This window comes from Dendrobates tinctorius, unplaced genomic scaffold, assembly GCF_039654945.1.
Source record: "Dendrobates tinctorius isolate UK_male_01 unplaced genomic scaffold, ASM3965494v1 ptg000236l, whole genome shotgun sequence".
NCBI classification, from domain to species: domain Eukaryota; kingdom Metazoa; phylum Chordata; class Amphibia; order Anura; family Dendrobatidae; genus Dendrobates; species Dendrobates tinctorius.
This window is the reverse complement of record NW_027361903.1, coordinates 2,216,701-2,239,694: the sequence shown is the minus strand read 5'-3', so window position 1 is coordinate 2,239,694 and position 22,994 is coordinate 2,216,701. Positions and strand designations below refer to the sequence as shown.

General features: G+C 50.5%; 1 protein-coding gene across 3 annotated transcripts in view; it reads right to left on the bottom strand.

Moving 5' to 3' along the window:
* The window catches only part of GFRA1 (GDNF family receptor alpha 1), a 251,851-nt gene that overhangs the window by 188,301 nt on the left and 40,556 nt on the right, over positions 1 to 22,994 (bottom strand). Inside the window, exon 1 of one of the 3 annotated variants that reach the window (XM_073556583.1) lies at positions 20,392 to 20,514. The exons of the other annotated variants lie outside the window; for them this stretch is intronic. Within the exon in view, the coding sequence (XP_073412684.1) occupies positions 20,392 to 20,461 (70 nt within the window). The 5' untranslated portion in view covers positions 20,462 to 20,514. Of the gene's footprint in view, positions 1 to 20,391; positions 20,515 to 22,994 lie in introns of those variants that run through there. 3 annotated transcript variants of the gene reach the window in all.

The window sequence follows — 22,994 nt, the reverse complement described above, 5'->3', positions numbered from 1 at the left end:
TGTATGTACACAGTGACTGCACCAGCAGAATAGTGAGTGCAGCTCTGGGGTATAATACAGGATGTAACTCAGGATCAGTAATGTATGTACACAGTGACTGCACCAGCAGAATAGTGAGTGCAGCTCTGGAGTATAATACAGGATGTAACTCAGGATCAGTAATGTAATGTATGTACACAGTGACTGCACCAGCAGAATAGTGAGTGCAGCTCTGGGGTATAATATAGGATGTAACTCAGGATCAGTAATGTAATGTATGTACACAGTGACTGCACCAGCAGAATAGTGAGTGCAGCTCTGGGGTATAATACAGGATGTAACTCAGGATCAGTAATGTATGTACACAGTGACTGCACCAGCAGAATAGTGAGTGCAGCTCTGGAGTATAATACAGGATGTAACTCAGGATCAGTAATGTATGTACACAGTGACTGCACCAGCAGAATAGTGAGTGCAGCTCTGGGGTATAATACAGGATGTAACTCAGGATCAGTAATGTAATGTATGTACACAGTGACTGCACCAGCAGAATAGTGAGTGCAGCTCTGGGGTATAATACAGGATGTAACTCAGGATCAGTAATGTAATGTATGTACACAGTGACTGCACCAGCAGAATAGTGAGTGCAGCTATGGGGTATAATACAGGATGCAAATCAGGATCAGTAATGTAATGTATGTACACAGTGACTGCACCAGCAGAATAGTGAGTGCAGCTCTGGGGTATAATACAGGATGTAACTCAGGATCAGTAATGTAATGTATGTACACAGTGACTGCACCAGCAGAATAGTGAGTGCAGCTCTGGGGTATAATACAGGATGTAACTCAGGATCAGTAATGTAATGTCTGTACACAGTGACTGCACCAGCAGCATACTGAGTGCAGCTCTGTACACGCCCAGGAAGAGGAGGAGCGTCGCAGCTGAGCGTCTGCAGGCTGGGGTTTTGCTAAGCTCCTGGGAAGGGAGATTTTTTTTCCTGCAAGGATTTTCCATCTGCCCCCTTCCCGGGAAAGAGGACTCTCCCTGGGACTGAGCGCCGGGACTGTGCCCCTGGCTCCCATCCCCCGGCAAGCCAGCTGGGGGTGGGGGGCCTCATCCACCATCAGGAGGCCCAAGGCACAGCCAGCCAGACCCAGGGACGGGGGAAAAAGCGGACCCCAGGGGGCCGCAAGGCTCCAGGGTCCGGGACCCCTGAAGTGAAGGCTGTGGCAGGCCCTTCCCCCGGAGGTGCAGCAGCCGGCAGAGGTGAGGCGGGGCCCCCCCTTAACATCTGAGGCTCCAAGGTTGCGGGAGAGCCGGCTACCACCTACGCCTCCCGCATCCATGCCCACCTCTCCGAATACGAGGAGGCCGGCAAGCAGCTCAGGAGACTCCGGGGGGAGTTTGAGGGAGCCCGGGTCATCAGTAAAAACAGGCTCCCTGCCTCAAAGAGAGCGGAGTTCGCCTCCACAGTCAAGCGGCTGAAAGGGGAGATTCGGGCCCTGGAGGACCGGCGAAGTTCCATCATGGCCGGCAGTGGCCCCTTCCAGGAGAAGCTGCACAACGAGGACCGGTTCAGGGCCATGGCCGGTGGGTCTTCTGGGGGGGGGGGGGGTCAGGAGTCCCCATCCAGGTGGAGGAAAGCGAGGAGGAGGAAGATCAAGATGGTGCCCACACCACACCCGGACCACCTCCACCTGAAGACCTGGCGGACACCAGCGTGAGCCAGGTAACATACAGTGGGTTAGCCCCCGAGCAGGTGGCCCTCCCGCTAGACTCCAGTAACGCGGAGGAAAGCGGGAGTAGTTCTGAGGGGGGCTGCCTCATCCTTAAACAAGTACGGCAGATGGAATCCCCAGCACGGTTTGGCACGCTGTTGTTTGGGTATGAAGTCTGCCCAGAGGATGATGCAACCGGGAAGAGGAGAAACAGGAGGCGCAGGCGAAAGGCCTCTGAAGGCGTGGAGGAACAACTGGTTTTTGCTCCTCTTCCCGGGGCCCCTCTGTCCCGCTGTGTGGAACCCGCTACCCACCCCGGCTCGGGCCCTGTGGTGGGTCCGCAGCGAGGGAGCGGGGAGAGAGATGACTGTTGTGACCTGACTGTCGCATCTGGTGACAGTTCAGACCAGGGCAGCGACATGGAGGTCGGTGCTGGTTGTGGTGGTGGTGTCCGGGCTCAGCACTCGGTGGCAGGGGGGGCTGGCCTGGCACCAGGTAAAGTTGGTACAGCCAGGGCCGCACCTCCGGCGGCGAGTGCTGGGGCTCCTGGACCCCCCCACGTACGGATCCGTTAGGTCTGGATCGCTGGTGGGGGTCCAGAAGCCAAGAAAGGGCGATCCAGCAAATAAATCGCAGCTCAAGCGGTGCAAGGTGCTGGTAGCTCCCCTACCGGCGCCCGTGGTGAGAGCGGGGTCTCCGGCACGTCGACCCAAAAAGAGGTCCGTGCAGGGGGCTCCGCCGCCATTGGGTGATGAGGGGGAGTGGCCGGCCTTGCCCGTGTCGAGCGGTTGGCACAGGGTGGCGGCGGTGGTCCGTGAGGGGGGTGAGGCCTCCCCGAGTGTTGCCCGGCCTGCAAAGGCGGCGGCATGCGGGGGGCATGTCCTCCTCGGCCATAGTCCCGCCCGCTACATCCGCGTCACCCGGGGGCGTGGCCTCGCAAGGGGCCGCTGCTCTGCCCGTGGTGGCTGTGGCTGGCGGGGGGCGTGGCCTCGGCGGTCGCGGCTCCGCCCGCTGTGCTCGCATCACCCGGGGGGCGTAGCCTTGCAAGGGGTCACTGCTCGGCCTGGAGTGACTGCGAACGGCGGGGGGGGCGTGGCCACGGCGGGCCCGCTGCCCTCTGTCCCACCCACCCTTCCCAGCAATGTAGCACGGCCCCCAGAAACTGGTGGGGAGTTGTCGGGGTCCCCGGCCCACCTACTGTTATCTGGGGGTGCGGGGGCTCCGGCTCTTCCTGGGTTGCCAGTGGGGGGAGCGGAGAGAGGAGATGCAAGGCAGGGAGCGGTGCCAGTGGCCGTCCCTGCCCAGAGAGTACAGACGGGAAAGGACGACTGTGGTGCTTTGGACAAAAGAAAAAAAGTGAGCTGGGGAAACCAGGAGCTGCTGCTCCCAGGCCCAGCCAGAGTAACATGCAGGCTAACATGGAGGCCCTTAAAGGAGCAGCAGCACTCCTGGCCAGCAGCACTGTCCAGGTCAGACCAGGAGCATCAGGCAGCCAGAGAGGGCCCCCAGCAGGTGGGAGGGAGAACTGCGGGGAAAAAAGTGGCAATATTGTAAATACTAAGGCTAAGGTAATTTCTGTAAATAATACTGTAAATAATGCAAGCACCATTTGTGTGAGTGATAGTGAGTATGAGAGTGGCGTGGATATTTTTGAAGAGATGTTTGCAGAGGTGAATGGAGATATGAGTGACATGGATGAGGGAGTGAGTGCGGGTGTGAATGGGTCTGAAAGTGCTGGAGTGAATGCCAATAATAAAAGAGTGAATGGGAGAGTGAGTGGGCGGATAAATGAGGGTGCAAGCACGAGTGGTGGTGGGAGGGCTGGCCCGTCTGCCCCCCCGGCCGCAAGACCCCAACATAGTTATGCGGGGGCCGCGGCTGGGGGTCGGGGTGGTCCTCGGGGTGGTCCTGGGGGGGGGGGGGGGGGTCTCCTCGCCTCTGGGCTCCAGGGACGGCGCTTTGCACCACCGTTTCCTGGAGGCCCTCAAAAAAGGAGAAAGGTCGATAGTGGTAGAGGGGAGGACAGTGGACTTGTCTTTCTGGATAGAGAGACACGGCCTTGCTGCCTTCCAAAACCAAAGGGAGGGAGGGACTGTTTGGTCTCTCCCCACAGCCGGGCAGGGGCCGCAAAGGAGGAATGTGGTCCGTCTTAGGTGGGGGGGCAGTGAAGCTGTCCACCTAGGAGCAAGGTGGTGGAGCTCCTCCTTAAGATGGGCTTCGGGGCGAATGACATCTTTGCCCTGATACATCCTTCGGCGTCCTGCTTCTTCGACGTCAGCTTTGTGCGGCCAGAGGGGCTTGAGCTCTTCTGGTCTAACTATGAGCTGGTACGGGAAGAGCCCGGATGGCGAGACTTCGTTGCGCAAGCGGTGTCTCGCCAAAATTCCGTCAAGCGAGTGACCGTGGTCACTTGTAACGAGTCACTTGCCGATGTGGACATTATGACGTGGCTTTCCCGTTACGGGACGTCCCCAAAAAGAACAGGGACGAATTCGGCATCTGGTCGGGGGGCTGGACCTTCATGGTTAAACTGAAGGTTTCCGGCGGCACGGTCACCCACATCCCTTCCTCGGCGTTCCTGGGAAGGGACAGGATCCTGGTCTTCTACCAGGGGCAACCGAAGGACTGCCACAAGTGCGGCGACCCCACTCACTTCAGCGCTAGCTGCAAGGTACAGAAATGTGCCTTGTGTGGTGGGGTAGGTCATCTGGCCACCTCGTGTAAAGACATTCGGTGTCACCTGTGTGGTGACCTAGGTCACCCTCTCAGCCGCTGCCCTTGCTCCTTTTCTAATGCCGCTGCAGGCCCGGCGGGAGGAGTCCGTGAGGGAGAAACCTCTGGCGGCGCTCCTGCAGCTGTGGCAGGTGGTGGCGGAGGAGAAGGGGCTGAGGGACCGGTGAGGAAGGGCAATGCCAAGGTGAGGGGCCCCGCGTACTTGCGGAGGCAAGAAAAACGCCATGGGGGTGGGGGGCAGGTGAAGTCTCGGGCAACCGGGTCGATGCCTGCTCCTCCCTCCAGGCCCGTGGCAAAAGCCTCTGAGGTCCTGAGGGAGAGTGTGGTGAGAGAGGAGATCAGGAGGATGGAGAGGGAGGATAAAGCGGCTGACTCGGACGGGTCCTCACAGTATGAAAGTGTTGATGAGGAGGTCCAGGAGCAGCCTACAGCAGCGGGTGGCAAAAGCAAACGTGCCAATCGTAATAAATCAGGGGGGGGGGGAAGAAGGCTGGCAAGCCTTCAAAATCTCCCCCGACCACCAGGGTGCGCACGGAAGGGCCTGCTGACCCCCCTCTGATTGATCTCTCCAACCGGTTCAGCGTCCTCGGAGGCTCGGATGATGGGCCGCAAGACGAGGATGCTGGGCCGGGGGTACCACCGGAGGGTCCTTCGGGTGATTGTGGGGTCCGTCCCTCAGGGGGCAGTGTTCCTCCTGGGGGGGGACAGACCTGGAACCCGGGGGCGGGATGGACACAACGGGAGCTTCCCTGAAAAGGAAGGTGTCCGACTCCTCCCCAGGTGGAGGTGATAGCAGTGGTAAGAAGTTGGCCATCCAACTTGATCACCCATGATGGCGGAAGTCGCCCCGTTGACGCTGGCATCTATTAATGTCGCCAGCATTAAGTCAGATGCGGCTCGCTTCACGGCCTTTGATTTTTTCTCCCGGATTGAGGCAGAAATTTTATTCTTGCAAGAGACCAGACTAACAGACATGGGGGCCCATCTATAAAGCACGGAGGGAGTGGATGTGCGGGCCCTCATACTGGTCTCTTGCGGCCGAGCCATATAGCGGGGTGGCAGTCCTTTTTAAGACTGCAGCTGTTGAATGCCGACGGGTTACTGAGTTGAAAATGGGGAGGTGCCTGATCCTAGATGTCTTCATGAGGGGACAAGAGCTCCGGCTCATCAACATCTACGGCCCGTAGTCCAAGTGGGACCGCAAATGTCTCTTCCTGAGGATCAAGCCCTTTCTTTTTACGAGCCGGCAGGTGGTCTTCGGTGGGGACTTCAACACCATTACGAGGTCCCATGACCGGGGGGGTCCCGGAGATCGCCTGGCTTATGATAGCGTCGTGTTGAATAGCATAGCCAGTGAAGCTCGCCTGGTGGATGTCCACATCCGGCACACCCCAGGTCATGGGGGTTTCACCTACCATAGGGGTAGCAGTAGGTCTAGAATAGACAGGTTTTTTTTTGAAGGAGGACGCCATCTTTTCTGCTGTGTCCGCCGTTGAGGTGGAGTTCTCCGATCACTGTCTAATTTTCTTTTCTCTGAATGTTGCAGAGACTCCTCGGATGGGAAGAGGGCTGTGGAAGCTCAATTCGTCCCTGCTGGAAGAAGCGGAGGTGAGACAATCCTTCGAGGATTTTCTTCAGAGCCAGGTACCGCTGTTGGATCTCTGTAGTAGTAAGTCAGAGTGGTGGGAGATCTTCAAAAAGCGGGTGGCGGGGTTCTTCCGTCAGCTCTCGAGCCTCAGGAGTCTGAACAGGCACCGCTTGTACCAGGCCCTGGGGAGGAAACTCGAGCAGCTTGTCTCGACTGGAGGTGACCGTGAGGAAATCTCCAGAGTGAAATCTTTACTCAAGAGGTGTCAGTATGATAGACACACATCTTTGGTTTTTGAGAGGGACTTCGGGAAGTACCGCTCGCCCGACCCTTACAGAAACTGTAAGATGTCAGTGAATTGTAAGATGGTGACAGGACTGATCGACAGTACGGGGTCCCTGAACAGATCCAAATCAGGGATCCTGGAGGTGGTCAGATCCTTCTACTCACACCTCTTGGAAAAGAAGGATCTGGATCGGGACAGGATGTCGGCTTTCCTGGCTGAAACCGTCCCTGAGCCAGGGGGTGATCCCTCTCTTGGCAGAAGAAATCAGGGAAGAGGAAGTGAGACTGGCCATTGATGGGCTTCGGCCCAAGAAATCGCCAGGTCCGGATGGCTTAACATCTGAGTTCTATAAGACTTTTAGGGACTCCTTGGTCCCCCTCTTGACAGGGGTATTTAATGAGTGTCTCTCCTCGGGCACTCTTCCAGACTCAATGAGGAAGTCAGCCCTCATTATTCTGTCAAAGGGTAAGGATCCGTCCTGTATCGAGAATTGGCGTCCCATAGCGCTTCTCGATACGGACCGGAAGGTTCTGGCCAAGGTGCTGTTTAATCGGCTGGTGAAGTTTGCACCCCAGCTCCTTTCAGGGGCCCAGCATTGCTCTGTTCCAGGCTGCAGTACTTTTAGTGCTGTGCTCGGTGTCCGAGAGGCAGTGGAGCAGGGTAGGGCAGGTCACTGGAAGGGGTACTTGCTGTCATTAGATCAAGCGAAAGTCTTTGACCGGGTCAACCACGAGTACCTCTGGTCCGTCCTTTTGAGGTATGGTCTGCCTGGGAGGTTTGTAGAGTGGTTAGAGATCTTGTACCAAGGGGCTGAGACTTTTCCGCTGGTGAACGGTTGGTCAGGTCGCCCTTTTGAGGTGGGTTCTGGGGTCCGTCAGGGCTGTCCGCTGAGCCCGCTTTTATACGTGTTCGCGATCGATCCCTTCCTAAGGAGGGTAGATTGTGGACCGTTGGCGGGAGATGGGATGGACCAGGTGGGCTCTGGGTCCTCTCTGAGGGTGGTGGCGTACGCCGATGATGTTTCCCTTTTCGTATCCTCGAGAGGGGAGGCGGATTGGGTCATGTCGGAGGTAGTGTGCTACTCGGAGGCATCCGGGTCCATGATCAACCGCCGGGATAAGTGTGAAAGTCTCTGGCTGGGAGGGGGAGATCCCAGGTTTGATCTCCCGGACACCCTTCCAGGGCCCAAGGCCACCGCCAAAATTCTAGGCATCGAATTTGGCCCCGGGGATTACCCCCAGCAAAATTGGGAGGGCAGACTTAAGATCGCCGCCCAAAAGGTGGACCAATGGAAGGGTTGGTCTTTAACCCTGAGGGAAAGGGTTGCCCTGGCTAAAGGCTTTCTGCTACCTTTATTAATATACCTGGGCAGTGTGTGCATCTTGCCGGAACCTCTCTGGACTCGGGTCTATAGCCTGTTCTTCCAATTGTTATGGGGGAATAGGCTTAACCTAATCAAGAGGGAGGTTACACACCGTACGAGGAGACTAGGTGGGTTGGGTATGGTCAACCCGGTGAAGTTTCTAGTAAACACCTTTCTTAAGACTAACATCTCCAACCTCTGGCTAGAGAGGGCTCCTCTGTGGGTAGTTTCCTGCAAGGGTTGGCTTTGGCCTTTCTTCCAGGAATGGGAGACAGGAGGGCAGGTGAAGGACCTACGCACACCTCATGGGCATCTCCCGGCTTACACTACCCCGGTTCTGAAGGTGATCCGCCGGGGGGGTCTGGGAATGTGGGAAATCAGGACCATGTCGAGGCAATGCCTTGATAGGAGGGTCCTGTTGACCCATTTCCAGAAGCCCCTGGCCATTAAGGATTGCCCAGGCCGGGATCTGGAGGTCGGGCTGGGGCTTTTAAATTCTAAGTGGATCCCCATGAAGTTTTGGGACTTGACCAGGCGTTGCTTCCACTGGAGGCTGTATGTAAAGGATAACCTGAAGTGCAGGAAATCCGATGATCGGGGTTGTCCCCGTGAGGAGTGTGGCGACGTGCTGGAAAGCATGGAGCACTTCCTGCTTCAGTGTCCCTTTAATGCAGAGGTTTACAACAGTGTGGGTGCTTCCATACGTTGGCCGCGGCTGGTGTCCCTCTCCTACGCTGAGTGGGCCTATGGAGCTTTCAGATCCCTGGGTGGCCGGGACCCGTGCACTTTATTCCTAGTCAGTGTAGTGGTTAGGTTCTACACTTGGAATGCACGGTGCCTAGTTTCGACGTGGAAAAAACCCTCCCAAGGGATGAGGTGGTAGGAAACATCTTGGGTGACCTGGTGAAGGTCCGTTCTTTGGAGTTCGAAAGGTTGGGTGTGAGGAAGGCCTCTTGGCTTTGGAGAGGCCTCTCCTTTTAAAAAAGCACTCAAGGGAGAGCTAGCTCCGTGTGAATGAGGGTAGGGATAGCATAAGTTTCACTGGGTGTGCTAGGGACAGAAGTAGGGGCAGATAGGGACAGGGAGGGACAGGCACTGAGGGACAGATAGAGAGTTAGTTATGTTAAGTTAGGTGGAGTAGGGACAGGAAGGGACAGATAGAGACAGCTTCTTTAGGGACAGAAGCAGGGGCAGTCTTAGTTGTTGAGGGACAGGGTGAATAAGTTAGTGAGGGACGGGGCCTCGAGAACTCCTTTTCCTGGTGGTGGGCTAAAAGCATGCCACTCTAGTCTTTTGTTTTGGAAACATAGAGCATTAATGGATATTGGGCTTGCAGGCACTGAACTTGGGTCTGCAAAGGAAAGTGTGTGGTGGCAAGCCAAAACAAATATGGTAATAATGTTATGTGGTGTATATGTAGATACTATATATTATATATTTGTATTATTTTTGTGTATTATGCATATGTACATACTTTCTTTTGTTTTAGTTAGGAGTTTTAGTTATGGGAGGGTGCAGTGAGGTTGGGAGGGGGGTGAGAATGAAAAAAGAGGACCTTTATCCGAAGGGAAAGTGGATGGACAAATCATGGAAAGGAAAAGATGAATGGACCACGTGGTAAATAGCATAGGTTTTGGGTGGAGCCGGGTGAGGGTTTTCCTCTTGGAGCATAAACTGTTGTTGCCAAGAGATAGATGTGATAGGCCATGAACATTGATGGACCTTGTGTGTTTCGTGTACTGGGCCATGGACTTTTGGACCTTGGGTGTGGTGGGGGGGATGATAAATAAAAAAAAAAAAAAAAATTTCGTAGAGGTGTTAGGTTGGTGCTTGGGTTTTGCCAGTATAAGTGGCTATTTTTTTTTTTTTTTCTTTATTACTTGTATATAGGTATGGGAGCAAAGTGCGAATGGAGTGTGAAAGGGTGTGCATAGGGGATGAATGTGTTATTTCGAGGTTTCTTTATTTCAAGTTGTATAGGGGTGGAGGGATCCTGCTGGGGCCCTCTAGGCTGGAAAGCCTGGGGGATCAGGTAAAATTGCGAGTTTTGCACAAATATTTATGTCGGAAGCATTGTTTGTCTGCTATGTATTGTGTTTTGTATTATGTAGTCTGTTATGCGTTTTTGATACTTTTATAATAAAAAAGAGCCAGGGCCGGCGTTAGGGGTAGGCAGACCAGGCAGCTGCCTAGGGCCCCTACTCCCCCAGGGGCCCCCAGCTAATGGCATATCACGCAGCCGCTATTGGGTCTGTGAGCCACAGCCACATTGAACAATACCGGCATCTGCTCCCTCTCCCATCATTCCCCGCCCTGTCTCTGACACTGTGGGTGCGCGATGACATCATCGCGCACTCACTGTGTGTCAGTAGTGCAGCCGCTGAGACAGGAATCGGGAGCAGCATGGGCACAAGTAGAGGTGAGGATAGTGTTGTCTTTTTACTATAACAGTGACAACTGGACTGTGGGGCCATTCTCGCGGGGGGATGTGGGCTGTGCTATATACTATGCGAGCTGTGCTATTTACTATGCAGGCTGTGCTATATACTATGCAGGCTGTGCTATATACTATGCAGGCTGTGCTATATACTATGCAGGCTGTGCTATATACTATAAGGGCTGTGCTATATACTATAAGGGCTGTGCTATATACTATAAGGGCTGTGCTGTATACTATGAAGGCTGTGCTATATACTATACGGGCTGTGCTATATACTATGCGGGCTGTGCTATATACTATGAGAGCTGTGCTATATACTATGCGAGCTGCTGCATTATAAACTATGTGGAGGTGGGCTGCATTATATTCTATGGGGGGGCTGTATTATATTTTATGAGGGAGGATTGCATCATACTCTTTGATGGGGCTACGTTATATTCTATGGGGAGGTGGGCTGTATTATATTCTATTCGGGGCTACATTATATTCTATGGGGGGGCTGTATTATATATATATTGTATGAGGGGTGATTGATCTATTAGTGATTGTTCTGTCCCCATCATTCTTTCTCAGATGTTGGAAAGAGGCCTGGAAACAAGCGTTGAACGATTTCAATATTGGTCGATCACACTCATTTAGCGTCCTGAATTCAGCACATGTAATTACAACCGAAATGCTTCTGTGTGATGTACAATATGTTAGCATTTGGGGGCCCATTTTAAACTTTGCCTAGGGCCCCACTTTGCCTAAAACCGGCCCTGAAAAGAGCTACAGGATGTAACTCAGGATCAGTAATGTAATGTATGTATACAATGACTGCACCAGCAGAATAGTGAGTGCAGCTCTGGGGTATAATACAGGAGGTAACTCAGGATCAGTAATGTAATGTATGTACACAGTGACTGCACCAGCAGAATAGTGAGTGCAGCTCTGGGGTATAATACAGGAGGTAACTCAGGATCAGTTATGTAATGTATGTATACAATGACTGCACCAGCAGAATAGTGAGTGCAGCTCTGGGGTATAATATAGGATGTAACTCAGGATCAGTAATGTAATGTATGTACACAGTGACTGCACCAGCAGAATAGTGAGTGCAGCTCTGGGGTATAATACAGGATGTAACTCAGGATCAGTAATGTAATGTATACAATGACTGCACCAGCATAATAGTGAGTGCAGCTCTGGGGTATAATACAGGAGGTAACTCAGGATCAGTTATGTAATGTATGTATACAATGACTGCACCAGCAGAATAGTGAGTGCAGCTCTGGGGTATAATATAGGATGTAACTCAGGATCAGTAATGTAATGTATGTACACAGTGACTGCACCAGCAGAATAGTGAGTGCAGCTCTGGGGTATAATATAGGATGTAACTCAGGATCAGTAATGTAATGTATGTACACAGTGACTGCACCAGCAGAATAGTGAGTGCAGCTCTGGGGTATAATACAGGATGTAACTCAGGATCAGTAATGTAATGTATACAATGACTGCACCAGCAGAATAGTGAGTGCAGCTCTGGGGTATAATATAGGATGTAACTCAGGATCAGTAATGTAATGTATGTACACAGTGACTGCACCAGCAGAATAGTGAGTGCAGCTCTGGGGTATAATACAGGATGTAACTCAGGATCAGTAATGTAATGTATGTACACAGTGACTGCACCAGCAGAAGAGTGAGTGCAGCTCTGGAGTATAATACAGGAGGTAACTCAGGATCAGTAATGTATGTGCACAGTGACTGCACCAGCAGAATAGTGAGTGCAGCTCTGGGGTATAATACAGGGTGTATCTGCGTCTGGAGGAGAAAAAGTTTTTCCACCAACATAGAAGAGGATTCTTTACTGTTAGGGCAGTGAGAATCTGGAATTCCCTGCCTGAGGAGGTGGTGATGGCGAACTCAGTCGAGGGGTTCAAGAGAGGCCTGGATGTCTTCCTGGAGCGGAATAATATTGTAGCTTACAGTGATTAGGTTCTTTAGAAGGACGGAGATCTGGGGATTTATTCTGACAGAATTTTATAGGCTGAACTGGATGGACTATTGTCTTTTTTCGGCCTTACTAACTATGTTACTATGTTATCTCAGGGTCAGTACACACATGTGCCATATGATGAGATGTTATTTGTTGATTTATTATTTTGTTTGATACAATGTTATTAATCTGTTCTTACTATTCTAGGCTTGATGTACAGGACATGGAGTCTGGATATGGGGCGACTCTGAGTATCAGCTTGGAAAGGTCAATCCTTCCCTCTCCCCGAGTCTCTTTGTTGGTTCTGGTGGGTAAAGACCATCTGTTCCCCGGAATGAAGAATGTACCAGATCTTACAGATAGGAGGGGGCAACAAATGGGTAAATTAAATCATGAGGTCAATGCTGTGTTTTGTATGACAATGGGCATGTTGATGCCAGTCATTGATGTGTTGCACAGTCACCCTGGGAAGGAGGGGGAGACACTGAGCAGCCCCTGCAGGGTCAGAGGTCAGGGTCACAGCCTTCCACATCACAAAACGCTTTCATTGAAAGCTAATTTAAAAAATGCAAAAGTTCTGTTACTGAGCCTGGAACATGTCCTCCACCGGGGAAGAGGAAGCCGACGTGGCTGACACTGCGCACATTCACACTGAGCCGCGGATGAAGTCTGGCCTGCTCGGCGATGACCTGCGATATTTATCATTTATTGTCATTCGCTTCCAGAGCGCCAGCATGCTCCACTTTCCAGACAGTCACTGTCCCCATCGAGGCTCAAATCTGCATTTCCTATCAGTGTTTGGAGTGCAGGAGGAAAATAGAGAAAAACACAGGGAAACAGACAGACTCCTGCAGATGTTGGAGGGATTTGAACCCAGAATTCCAGCGCTGCAAAGCAACAGTGCTAACCACTGAGCCACCATGCTGCGCTATATACACTACTAACCACTGAGCCTTTGTGCTGCCCTATATACAGTTTAGTACTAACCACTGAGCACCTGTGCTGCCCTATATACAGTACTAACCACTGAGCCACCATGCTGCGCTATATACACTACTAACCACTGAGCCTTTGTGCTGCCCTATATACAGTTTAGTACTAACCACTGAGCACCCGTGCTGCCCTATATACAGTACTAACCACTGAGCCACCATGCTGCGCTATATACAGTACTAACCACTGAGCCTTTGTGCTGCCCTATATACAGTATTAACCACTGAGCCCTTGTGCTGCCGTATATACAGTACTAACTACTGAGAACCCATGCTGCCCTATATACAGTATTAACCACTGAGCCCTTGTGCTGCGCTATATACAGTACTAACTACTGAGCACCCATGCTTCCTATATACAGTATTAACCACTGAGCCCTTGTGCTGCGCTATATACAGTACTAACTACTGAGAACCCATGCTGCCCTATATACAGTATTAACCACTGAGCCCTTGTGCTGTGCTATATACAGTACTAACTACTGAGAACCCATGCTGCCCTATATACAGTATTAACCACTGAGCCCTTGTGCTGTGCTATATACAGTACTAACCAATGTGCACGCGTGCTGCCTTATATACAGTTCAGTACTAACCACTGAGCACCCATGCAGCCCTATACAGTACCAACCACTGAGCCCCATTGGTCGTGCCCTATATACAGTACTAACCAATGTGCACGCGTGCTTCCTTATATACAGTTCAGTACTGAGCACCTATGCAGCCCTATACAGTACCAACCACTGAGCCCCATTGGTCGTGCCCTATATACAGTACTAACCAATGTGCACGCGTGCTGCCTTATATACAGTTCAGTACTAACCATTGAGCACCCGTGCAGCCTTATATACAGTTCAGTACTAACCACTGAGCCTTTGTGCTGCCCTATATACAGTACTAACTACTGAGCACCCATGCTGCCCTATATGCAGTATTAACCACTGAGCCCTCGTGCTGCCCTATATACAGTACTAACTACTGAGCACCCATGCTGCCTATATACAGTATTAACCACTGAGCCTTTGTGCTGCCCTATATACAGTACTAACTACTGAGCACCCATGCTGCCCTATATGCAGTATTAACCACTGAGCCCTCGTGCTGCCCTATATACAGTACTAACTACTGAGCACCCATGCTGCCTATATACAGTATTAACCACTGAGCCCTTGTGCTGCGCTATATACAGTACTAACCACTGAGCACCCGTGCTGCCTTATATACAGTTCAGTACTAACCACTGAGCACCCGTGCTGCCCTATATACGGTACTAACCACTGAGCCCTTGTGCTGCCGTATATACAGTACTAACTACTGAGCACCCGTGCTGCCCTATATACAGTACTAACCACTGAGCACCCGTGCAGCCCTATATACAGTACCAACCACTGAGCACCCGTGCTACTAAATATACTAAAAATATAGTATAGTGATAACCACTGCGCCACCGTGATTTCCTATGTACCGTATGATCCACTGAGCCACCGTGCTGCCCTATAGTACAGTGCTGATTACTGAGCAACTGTATTACTCTATATAAATTACCGTGCTAACCACTAAGCCACCATGTTGCCCTATTTATAGTATAGTGCTGATCACCGAGTTAAAGTGCTGCTCATTATACAGCACAGTACTAACCACTGAGACGCTGTGCTGCCATTTTATATATTACATGCTGACCACTGAACCACCGTGCTGCCCTATATACAGTATAGTGCTAACCACCGAGCCAACATGCTGCCATATACACTCACTGGCCACTTTATTAGGTACACCATGCTAGTAAGGGGTTGGACCCCCTTTTGCCTTCAGAACTGCCTCAATTCTTCGTGGCAGAGATTCAACAAGGTGCTGGAAGCATTCCTCAGAGATTTTGGACCATATTGACATGATGGCATCACACAGTTGGCGCAGATTTGTCGGCTGCACATCCCTGATGCGAATCTCCCGTTCCACCACATCCCAAAGATGCTCTATTGGATTGAGATCTGGTGACTGAGGAGGCCATTTGAGTACAGTGAACTCATTGTCATGTTCAAGAAACCAATCTGAGATGATTCGAGCTTTATGACATGGCGCATTATCCTGCTGAAAGTAGCCATCAGATGTTGGGTACATTGTGGTCATAAAGGGATGGACATGGTCAGCAACAATACTCAGGTAGGCTGTGGCGTTGCAACGATGCTCAATTGGTACCAAGGGGCCCAAAGAGTGCCAAGAAAAAATTCCCCACACCATGACACCACCACCACCAGCCTGAACCGTTGATACAAGGCAGGATGGATCCATGCTTTCATGTTGTTTACGCCAAATTCTGACCCTACCATCCGAATGTCGCAGCAGAAATCGAGACTCATCAGACCAGGCAACGTTTTTCCAATCTTCTACTGTCCAATTTCGATGAGCTTGTGCAAATTGTAGCCTCAGTTTCCTGTTCTTAGCTGAGAGGAGTGGTACCCAGTGTGGTCTTCTGCTGCTGTAGCCCATCTGCCTCAAAGTTCGACGCACTGTGCGTTCAGAGATGCTCTTCTGCCTACCTTGGTTGTAACGGGTGGCAATTTGAGTCACTGTTGCCTTTCTATCAGCTCGAACCAGTCTGCCCATTCTCCTCTGACCTCTGGCATCAACATGGCATTTCCGGCCACAGAACTGCCGCTCACTGGATTTTTTTTCTTTTTCGGACCATTCTCTGTAAACCCTAGAGATGGTTGTGCGTGAAAATCCCAGTAGATCAGCAGTTTCTGAAATACTCAGACCAGCCCTTCTGGCACCAACAATCATGCCACGTTCAAAGGCACTCAAATCACCTTTCTTCCCCATACTGATGCTCGGTTTGAACTGCAGGAGATTGTCTTGACCATGTCTACATGCCTAAATGAACTGAGTTGCCGCCATGTGATTGGCTGATTAGAAATTAAGTCTTAACACACAGTTGGACAGGTGTACCTAATAAAGTGGCCAGTGAGTGTATACTGTACTAACCACTCAGTCACTGTGCTGACCTATAGTAAAGTGCTGACCACTGAGCCATCATGTTTCCCTATAAATAGTACAATGATGATCACTGAGCCAATTTATAGTAAATCCAACCACTGAGTCACTGTGCTGCCCTTTATACAGTGCTAACCACTGAGCGCCATGCTACGCTTTGTATAGTACAGTGCTCACCACTAAGCCACCACGCTGTCCTATATACAGTAGTGCTGACCACTGAGCTGCCATACTGCCCTATATCCAGAACAGTACTAACTGCTGAGCTGCCATGCTGCCCTATATATAGTACTAACCACTGAGCTGCCGTGCTGCCCTATATATAGTACTAACCACTGAGCTGCCGTGCTGCCCTATATATAACACAGTGATAACCACTGAGCTGCCGTGCTGCCCTATATATAGTACTAACCACTGAGCTGCCGTGCTGCCCTATATATAACACAGTGATAACCACTGAGCTGCCGTGCTGCCCTATATATAGTACTAACCACTGAGCTGCGGTGCTGCCCTATATATAGTACTAACCACTGAGCTGCCGTGCTGCCCTATATATAACACAGTGATAACCACTGAGCTGCCGTGCTGCCCTATATATAGTACTAACCACTGAGCTGCCGTGCTGCCCTATATATAACACAGTGATAACCACTGAGCTGCCGTGCTGCCCTATATATAGTACTAACCACTGAGCTGCCGTGCTGCCCTATATATAACAGTGATAACCACTGAGCTGCCGTGCTGCCCTATATATAGTGATAACCACTGAGCTGCCGTGCTGCCCTATATATAGTACTAACCACTGAGCTGCCGTGCTGCCCTATATATAACACAGTGATAACCACTGAGCTGCCGTGCTGCCCTATATATAGTACTAACCACTGAGCTGCCGTGCTGCCCTATATATAGTACTAACCACTGAGCTGCCGTGCTGCCCTATATATAACAGTGATAACCACTGAGCTGCCGTGCTGCCCTATATATAGTACTAACCACTGAGCTGCCGGGCTGCCCTATATATAACACAGTGATAACCACTGAGCTGCCGTGCTGCCCTATATATAGTACTAACCACTGAGCTGCCGTGCTGCCCTATATATAACACAGTGATAACCACTGAGCTGCCGTGCTGCCCTATATATAGTACTAACCACTGAGCTGCCGTGCTGCCCTATATATAGTACTAACCACTGAGCTGCCGTGCTGCCCTATATATAACAGTGATAACCACTGAGCTGCCGTGCTGCCCTATATATAGTACTAACCACTGAGCTGCCGGGCTGCCCTATATATAACACAGTGATAACCACTGAGCTGCCGTGCTGCCCTATATATAGTACTAACCACTGAGCTGCCGTGCTGCCCTATATATAGTACTAACCACTGAGCTGCCGTGCTGCCCTATATATAACACAGTGATAACCACTGAGCTGCCGTGCTGCCCTATATATAGTACTAACCACTGAGCTGCCGTGCTGCCCTATATATAGTACTAACCACTGAGCTGCCGTGCTGCCCTATATATAACAGTGATAACCACTGAGCTGCCGTGCTGCCCTATATATAACAGTGATAACCACTGAGCTGCCGTGCTGCCCTATATATAGTACTAACCACTGAGCTGCCGGGCTGCCCTATATATAACAGTGATAACCACTGAGCTGCCGTGCTGCCCTATATATAGTGATAACCACTGAGCTGCCGTGCTGCCCTATATATAGTACTAACCACTGAGCTGCCGTGCTGCCCTATATATAACACAGTGATAACCACTGAGCTGCCGTGCTGCCCTATATATAGTACTAACCACTGAGCTGCCGTGCTGCCCTATATATAGTACTAACCACTGAGCTGCCGTGCTGCCCTATATATAACAGTGATAACCACTGAGCTGCCGTGCTGCCCTATATATAGTACTAACCACTGAGCTGCCGTGCTGCCCTATATATAACACAGTGATAACCACTGAGCTGCCGTGCTGCCCTATATATAGTACTAACCACTGAGCTGCCGTGCTGCCCTATATATAGTACTAACCACTGAGCTGCCGTGCTGCCCTATATATAACACAGTGATAACCACTGAGCTGCCCTATATATAGTACTAACCACTGAGCTGCCGTGCTGCCCTATATATAGTACTAACCACTGAGCTGCCGTGCTGCCCCAAAATATAACACAGTGATAACCACTGCGTCACTGTTCTGCCCTTCATATAGTGCAGTACCAACCACTGAGCCACCATACTGCCCTATACACAGTACAGTGCTAAGCACTGAGCCACCGTGCTGCTACATATATATATATATATAATGTGAGGCAGCGCTGTCATTTACTTAGGGGATTCTCGCTTGCAGCGAACAAAAACCAGATCCGCACAGATTTCCCATCAAATCCTACAGTCCTTGCGGTTTATTCACCATCATAAACTTCAGCAGCAACAGAAAGTTCACGTGATAGCATTACCAGCAGAGCGTCCATTATAATGCTTCCCTCTTACTATCAATGTCCAGTACGCAGGCTCACTCAGCCTCACAATTATCTCACCCACGTCAGGGCTCCTCATGTGGCTGCAGCATTCCGCACACGTTCGTTCCCTCCAGGGAACTCTCAGGCACACATCGCCATCGCTCCCAGCCACTTCACACGTGCTGTCTGGGAGGAAGCTCCATCTCTGCAGGACCTTCCACACTGGACCAACCAGGTCCCAGCATTCACCCCATGTGACCTACCCTGGCCACATTATATGCTCTATAGCCACGCCCACGGGCCACGTGACTATGACCTCATCACAGGTCCTTCAGGCATTCACATAGCCTTTTACTACAGGCGTTTTCAGACACACCACTGGGTGGGTTTGTAGGTAACCGGACCGCCCAACTCCCGAGTTACCTAGAGACTTCTCCCTTATACCTTGAAACAACACCTCAGCAATATCATCGCTGATCAATACGCATAACTAAGTCTCCATCTCAAAGCCACCCCCTTCAGGATTCTGCCACTCATCCTCTCCCTTGGAACCTCCACACAGCGCCCCCTAGCGGACATTGTGGTTACTACACCACAAATATATATACACACTCACTGGCCACTTTATTAGGTACACCTGTCCAACTGTGTGTTAAGACTTAATTTCTAATCAGCCAATCACATGGCGGCAACTCAGTGCATTTAGGCATGTAGACATGGTCAAGACAATCTCCTGCAGTTCAAACCGAGCATCAGTATGGGGAAGAAAGGTGATTTGAGTGCCTTTGAACGTGGCATGATTGTTGGTGCCAGAAGGGCTGGTCTGAGTATTTCAGAAACTGCTGATCTACTGGGATTTTCACGCACAACCATCTCTAGGGTTTACAGAGAATGGTCCGAAAAAGAAAAAAAATCCAGTGAGCGGCAGTTCTGTGGCCGGAAATGCCATGTTGATGCCAGAGGTCAGAGGAGAATGGGCAGACTGGTTCGAGCTGATAGAAAGGCAACAGTGACTCAAATTGCCACCCGTTACAACCAAGGTAGGCAGAAGAGCATCTCTGAACGCACAGTGCGTCGAACTTTGAGGCAGATGGGCTACAGCAGCAGAAGACCACACCGGGTACCACTCCTCTCAGCTAAGAACAGGAAACTGAGGCTACAATTTGCACAAGCTCATCGAAATTGGACAGTAGAAGATTGGAAAAACGTTGCCTGGTCTGATGAGTCTCGATTTCTGCTGCGACATTCGGATGGTAGGGTCAGAATTTGGCGTAAACAACATGAAAGCATGGATCCATCCTGCCTTGTATCAACGGTTCAGGCTGGTGGTGGTGGTGTCATGGTGTGGGGAATTTTTTCTGGGCACTCTTTGGGCCCCTTGGTACCAATTGAGCATCGTTGCAACGCCACAGCCTACCTGAGTATTGTTGCTGACCATGTCCATCCCTTTATGACCACAATGTACCCAACATCTGATGGCTACTTTCAGCAGGATAATGCGCCATGTCATAAAGCTCGAATCATCTCAGATTGGTTTCTTGAACATGACAATGAGTTCACTGTACTCAAATGGCCTCCTCAGTCACCAGATCTCAATCCAATAGAGCATCTTTGGGATGTGGTGGAACGGGAGATTCGCATCAGGGATGTGCAGCCGACAAATCTGCGCCAACTGTGTGATGCCATCATGTCAATATGGTCCAAAATCTCTGAGGAAGGCTTCCAGCACCTTGTTGAATCTCTGCCACGAAGAATTGAGGCAGTTCTGAAGGCAAAAGGGGGTCCAACCCCTTACTAGCATGGTGTACCTAATAAAGTGGCCAGTGAGTGTGTATATATATACACACACCTCTGGCAAAAATGAAGAGCCCACTGCGTTGTTTTATAAGAATCCGCTTCTCTCCATGTCTGGCAGCCATTCCTCCATTCCAGTGTCAGGTGAATTCCAACCAGAGTCCACCTCATTCTACTTCATGTGCTTCTGATTAGTGATCACCTGAACCAAATCTTATCTAATGAAGGAAAGTATAAAATCCCTGCTGTGGAGTTCACAATCCTCCTGCAATAGGACAAGCTGGACGGCAAAACAAGTGCTAGTAATATCCCAATAGTAATAGGAATGAAAAATAACTTTTAGCCATGGCAAAGGAGTTGAAAAGAAAAGTCTTGAGTGAGGAAAAGAAGGGCTCAGTTCTGCCTTTACTAGCAGAGGGATACAGTGAGCGTCATGTTGCCTCCATCCCTAAAATTTCTAAGATGGCAGTCCATTACAACAAGGTCAAACAGACAATGAGGACAACGAAGCTACAGACCGGCAGAAGGCGAAAACAACTCTCCACTGACCGGGATGACTGTCATCTTATTCGAATGTCACTCAGCAACCGCAGGATGACATCAAGTAACCTACAAAAGGAATGGCAAATGGCAGCTGGGGTGAAGTGCATGGCAAGAACAGTTCGTAACAGGCTCCTAGAAGCAGGGCTCAAGTCATGTAAAGCTAGAAAAAAGCCTTTCATCAATGAGAAGCAAAGGAGAGCCAGGCTGAAGTTTGCCAAAGACCATAAGGATTGGACCATAGAGGACTGGAGTACGGTAATCTTCTCTGAGGAGTCTAATTTTCAGCTTTGCCCAACACCTGGTCGTCTAATGGTTAGACGGAGACCTGGAGAGGCGTACAAGCCACAGTGCCTTGCACCCACTGGTGGAGGATCGGTGATGATCTGGGGAGGCTTCAGCAAGGCTGGAATTGAGCAGGTTAATCTTTGCGAAGGACATATGAATCAAGCCGCAGACAAGGTGATCCTGGAAAAACAGCTGATTCCTTCTGCTCAGGCAATGTTCCCCAACTCTGAGGACAATGCGCCATGCCACACAGCTAGGTCATCAATGTGTGGATGAAGGACCACCACATCAAACCCCTGTCATGGCCGCCCAATCTCCAGACCTGAACCCCACTGAAAACCTCTGGAATGTAATCAGGAGGAAGATGGAGAGTCACAAGCCATCAGACACAGAAGAACTGCTGACATGTGTGTACCAGGAGCGGCATAAGGTCACCCAGAAGGCGTGTGAGAGACTGGAGGAAAGCAGCCGAGACGCAGGAAAGCCGGGATCAACAATCATGGGGATTCCACAGAATGTTGATCTCTGAACTCTTCCTGAGGTAAAACATTAGTATTGTGTCTAAATGATTATGACCTTGTTTTCTTAGCATTTGAGGTCTGCAGGCACTCGGCATTTTTTTTGTTATTTTGACCATTTCTCATTTTCTGAAAATAAATACAAGATTTAGTGCTTGGAAATTCGGAGACATGTGGTCAGAAGTTTATAGAATAAAAGAGCAATTTACATTTTACTCAAAAATATAAAGAGAAAAATCCGACAAAGTGAACATTGTGCAGCGGTCTCTTAATGTTTGCCAGAGCTGTGCGCGCGTGTGTGTGTGTGTGTGTGTATATATATACACACTGCTCAAAAAAATTAAGGGAACACTCAAATAACACATCCTAGATCTAAATGAATGAAATATTCTTATTGAATACTTTGCATTGTACAGAGTTGAATGTGCTGTCAACATAATCACACAAAAATCATCAAAGGAAATCAAAATTTTTGAACCAATGGCGGTCTGGATTTGGGGAGACCCCCAAAATAAAAGTGGAAACAAGTCAAAATGATGCTCAGTATTGTGTGTGGCCTCCACGTGCCTGTATGACCTCCCTACTGTACAACCCCAGGGCATTGTCAGGATATCCAGAACTGACATCAAGCCAGTGTCTGGACCCTAAGAAACCCGCGCTGCTGCAGGGTCTTACCGGGGTCCCTAGGGAGAGGAGCACGTCCCGGAGGCAGTGTGCTAACAGGACCTGAAGCACCTGACTGCTGGGGGCGTGGCCTAAGCTCCAGAAAGCTAGGAGCAGAAGGAGAACTCCTAGAAGGGTGATTCCAGGACAAGGTTACTAAGGGGTATAGACAGAGACGTAAACCAGATCAGGCCGGGGTCAAAGCACGAGATAGCACGACAATACCAAAGGGCTAGACAGAACGGATAGTCAGAACTTAGCAAGAGATCACTAAACCAGAATGGGCAATAGATGGTACAGAAATGGCAGGCAAGCGCACACCAGGGACAGACCGAGTCAGAAGCCAAGAGATCAAACACAGAAGCATGCACACTGCACAAGGCACAAACACACAGGGGTCACTTAAACTAAGCCAAGGGCAAAAGTATAGCTGACAGAGAACCCTGGTAAAGAGTGAGTATAAATACCCCTCCCAGATCCAGAAAGAGGCCACGTACACTTAACCCTGTGAGTGCAGGGCAAGAACCCTGTCCATACCATGACAGGCATGCTCCTGATGAGGCGGCGGATGGTCTCCTGAGGGATCTCCTCCCAGACCTGGACTAAAGCATCCGCCAACTCCTGGACAGTCTGTGGTGCAACGTGACGT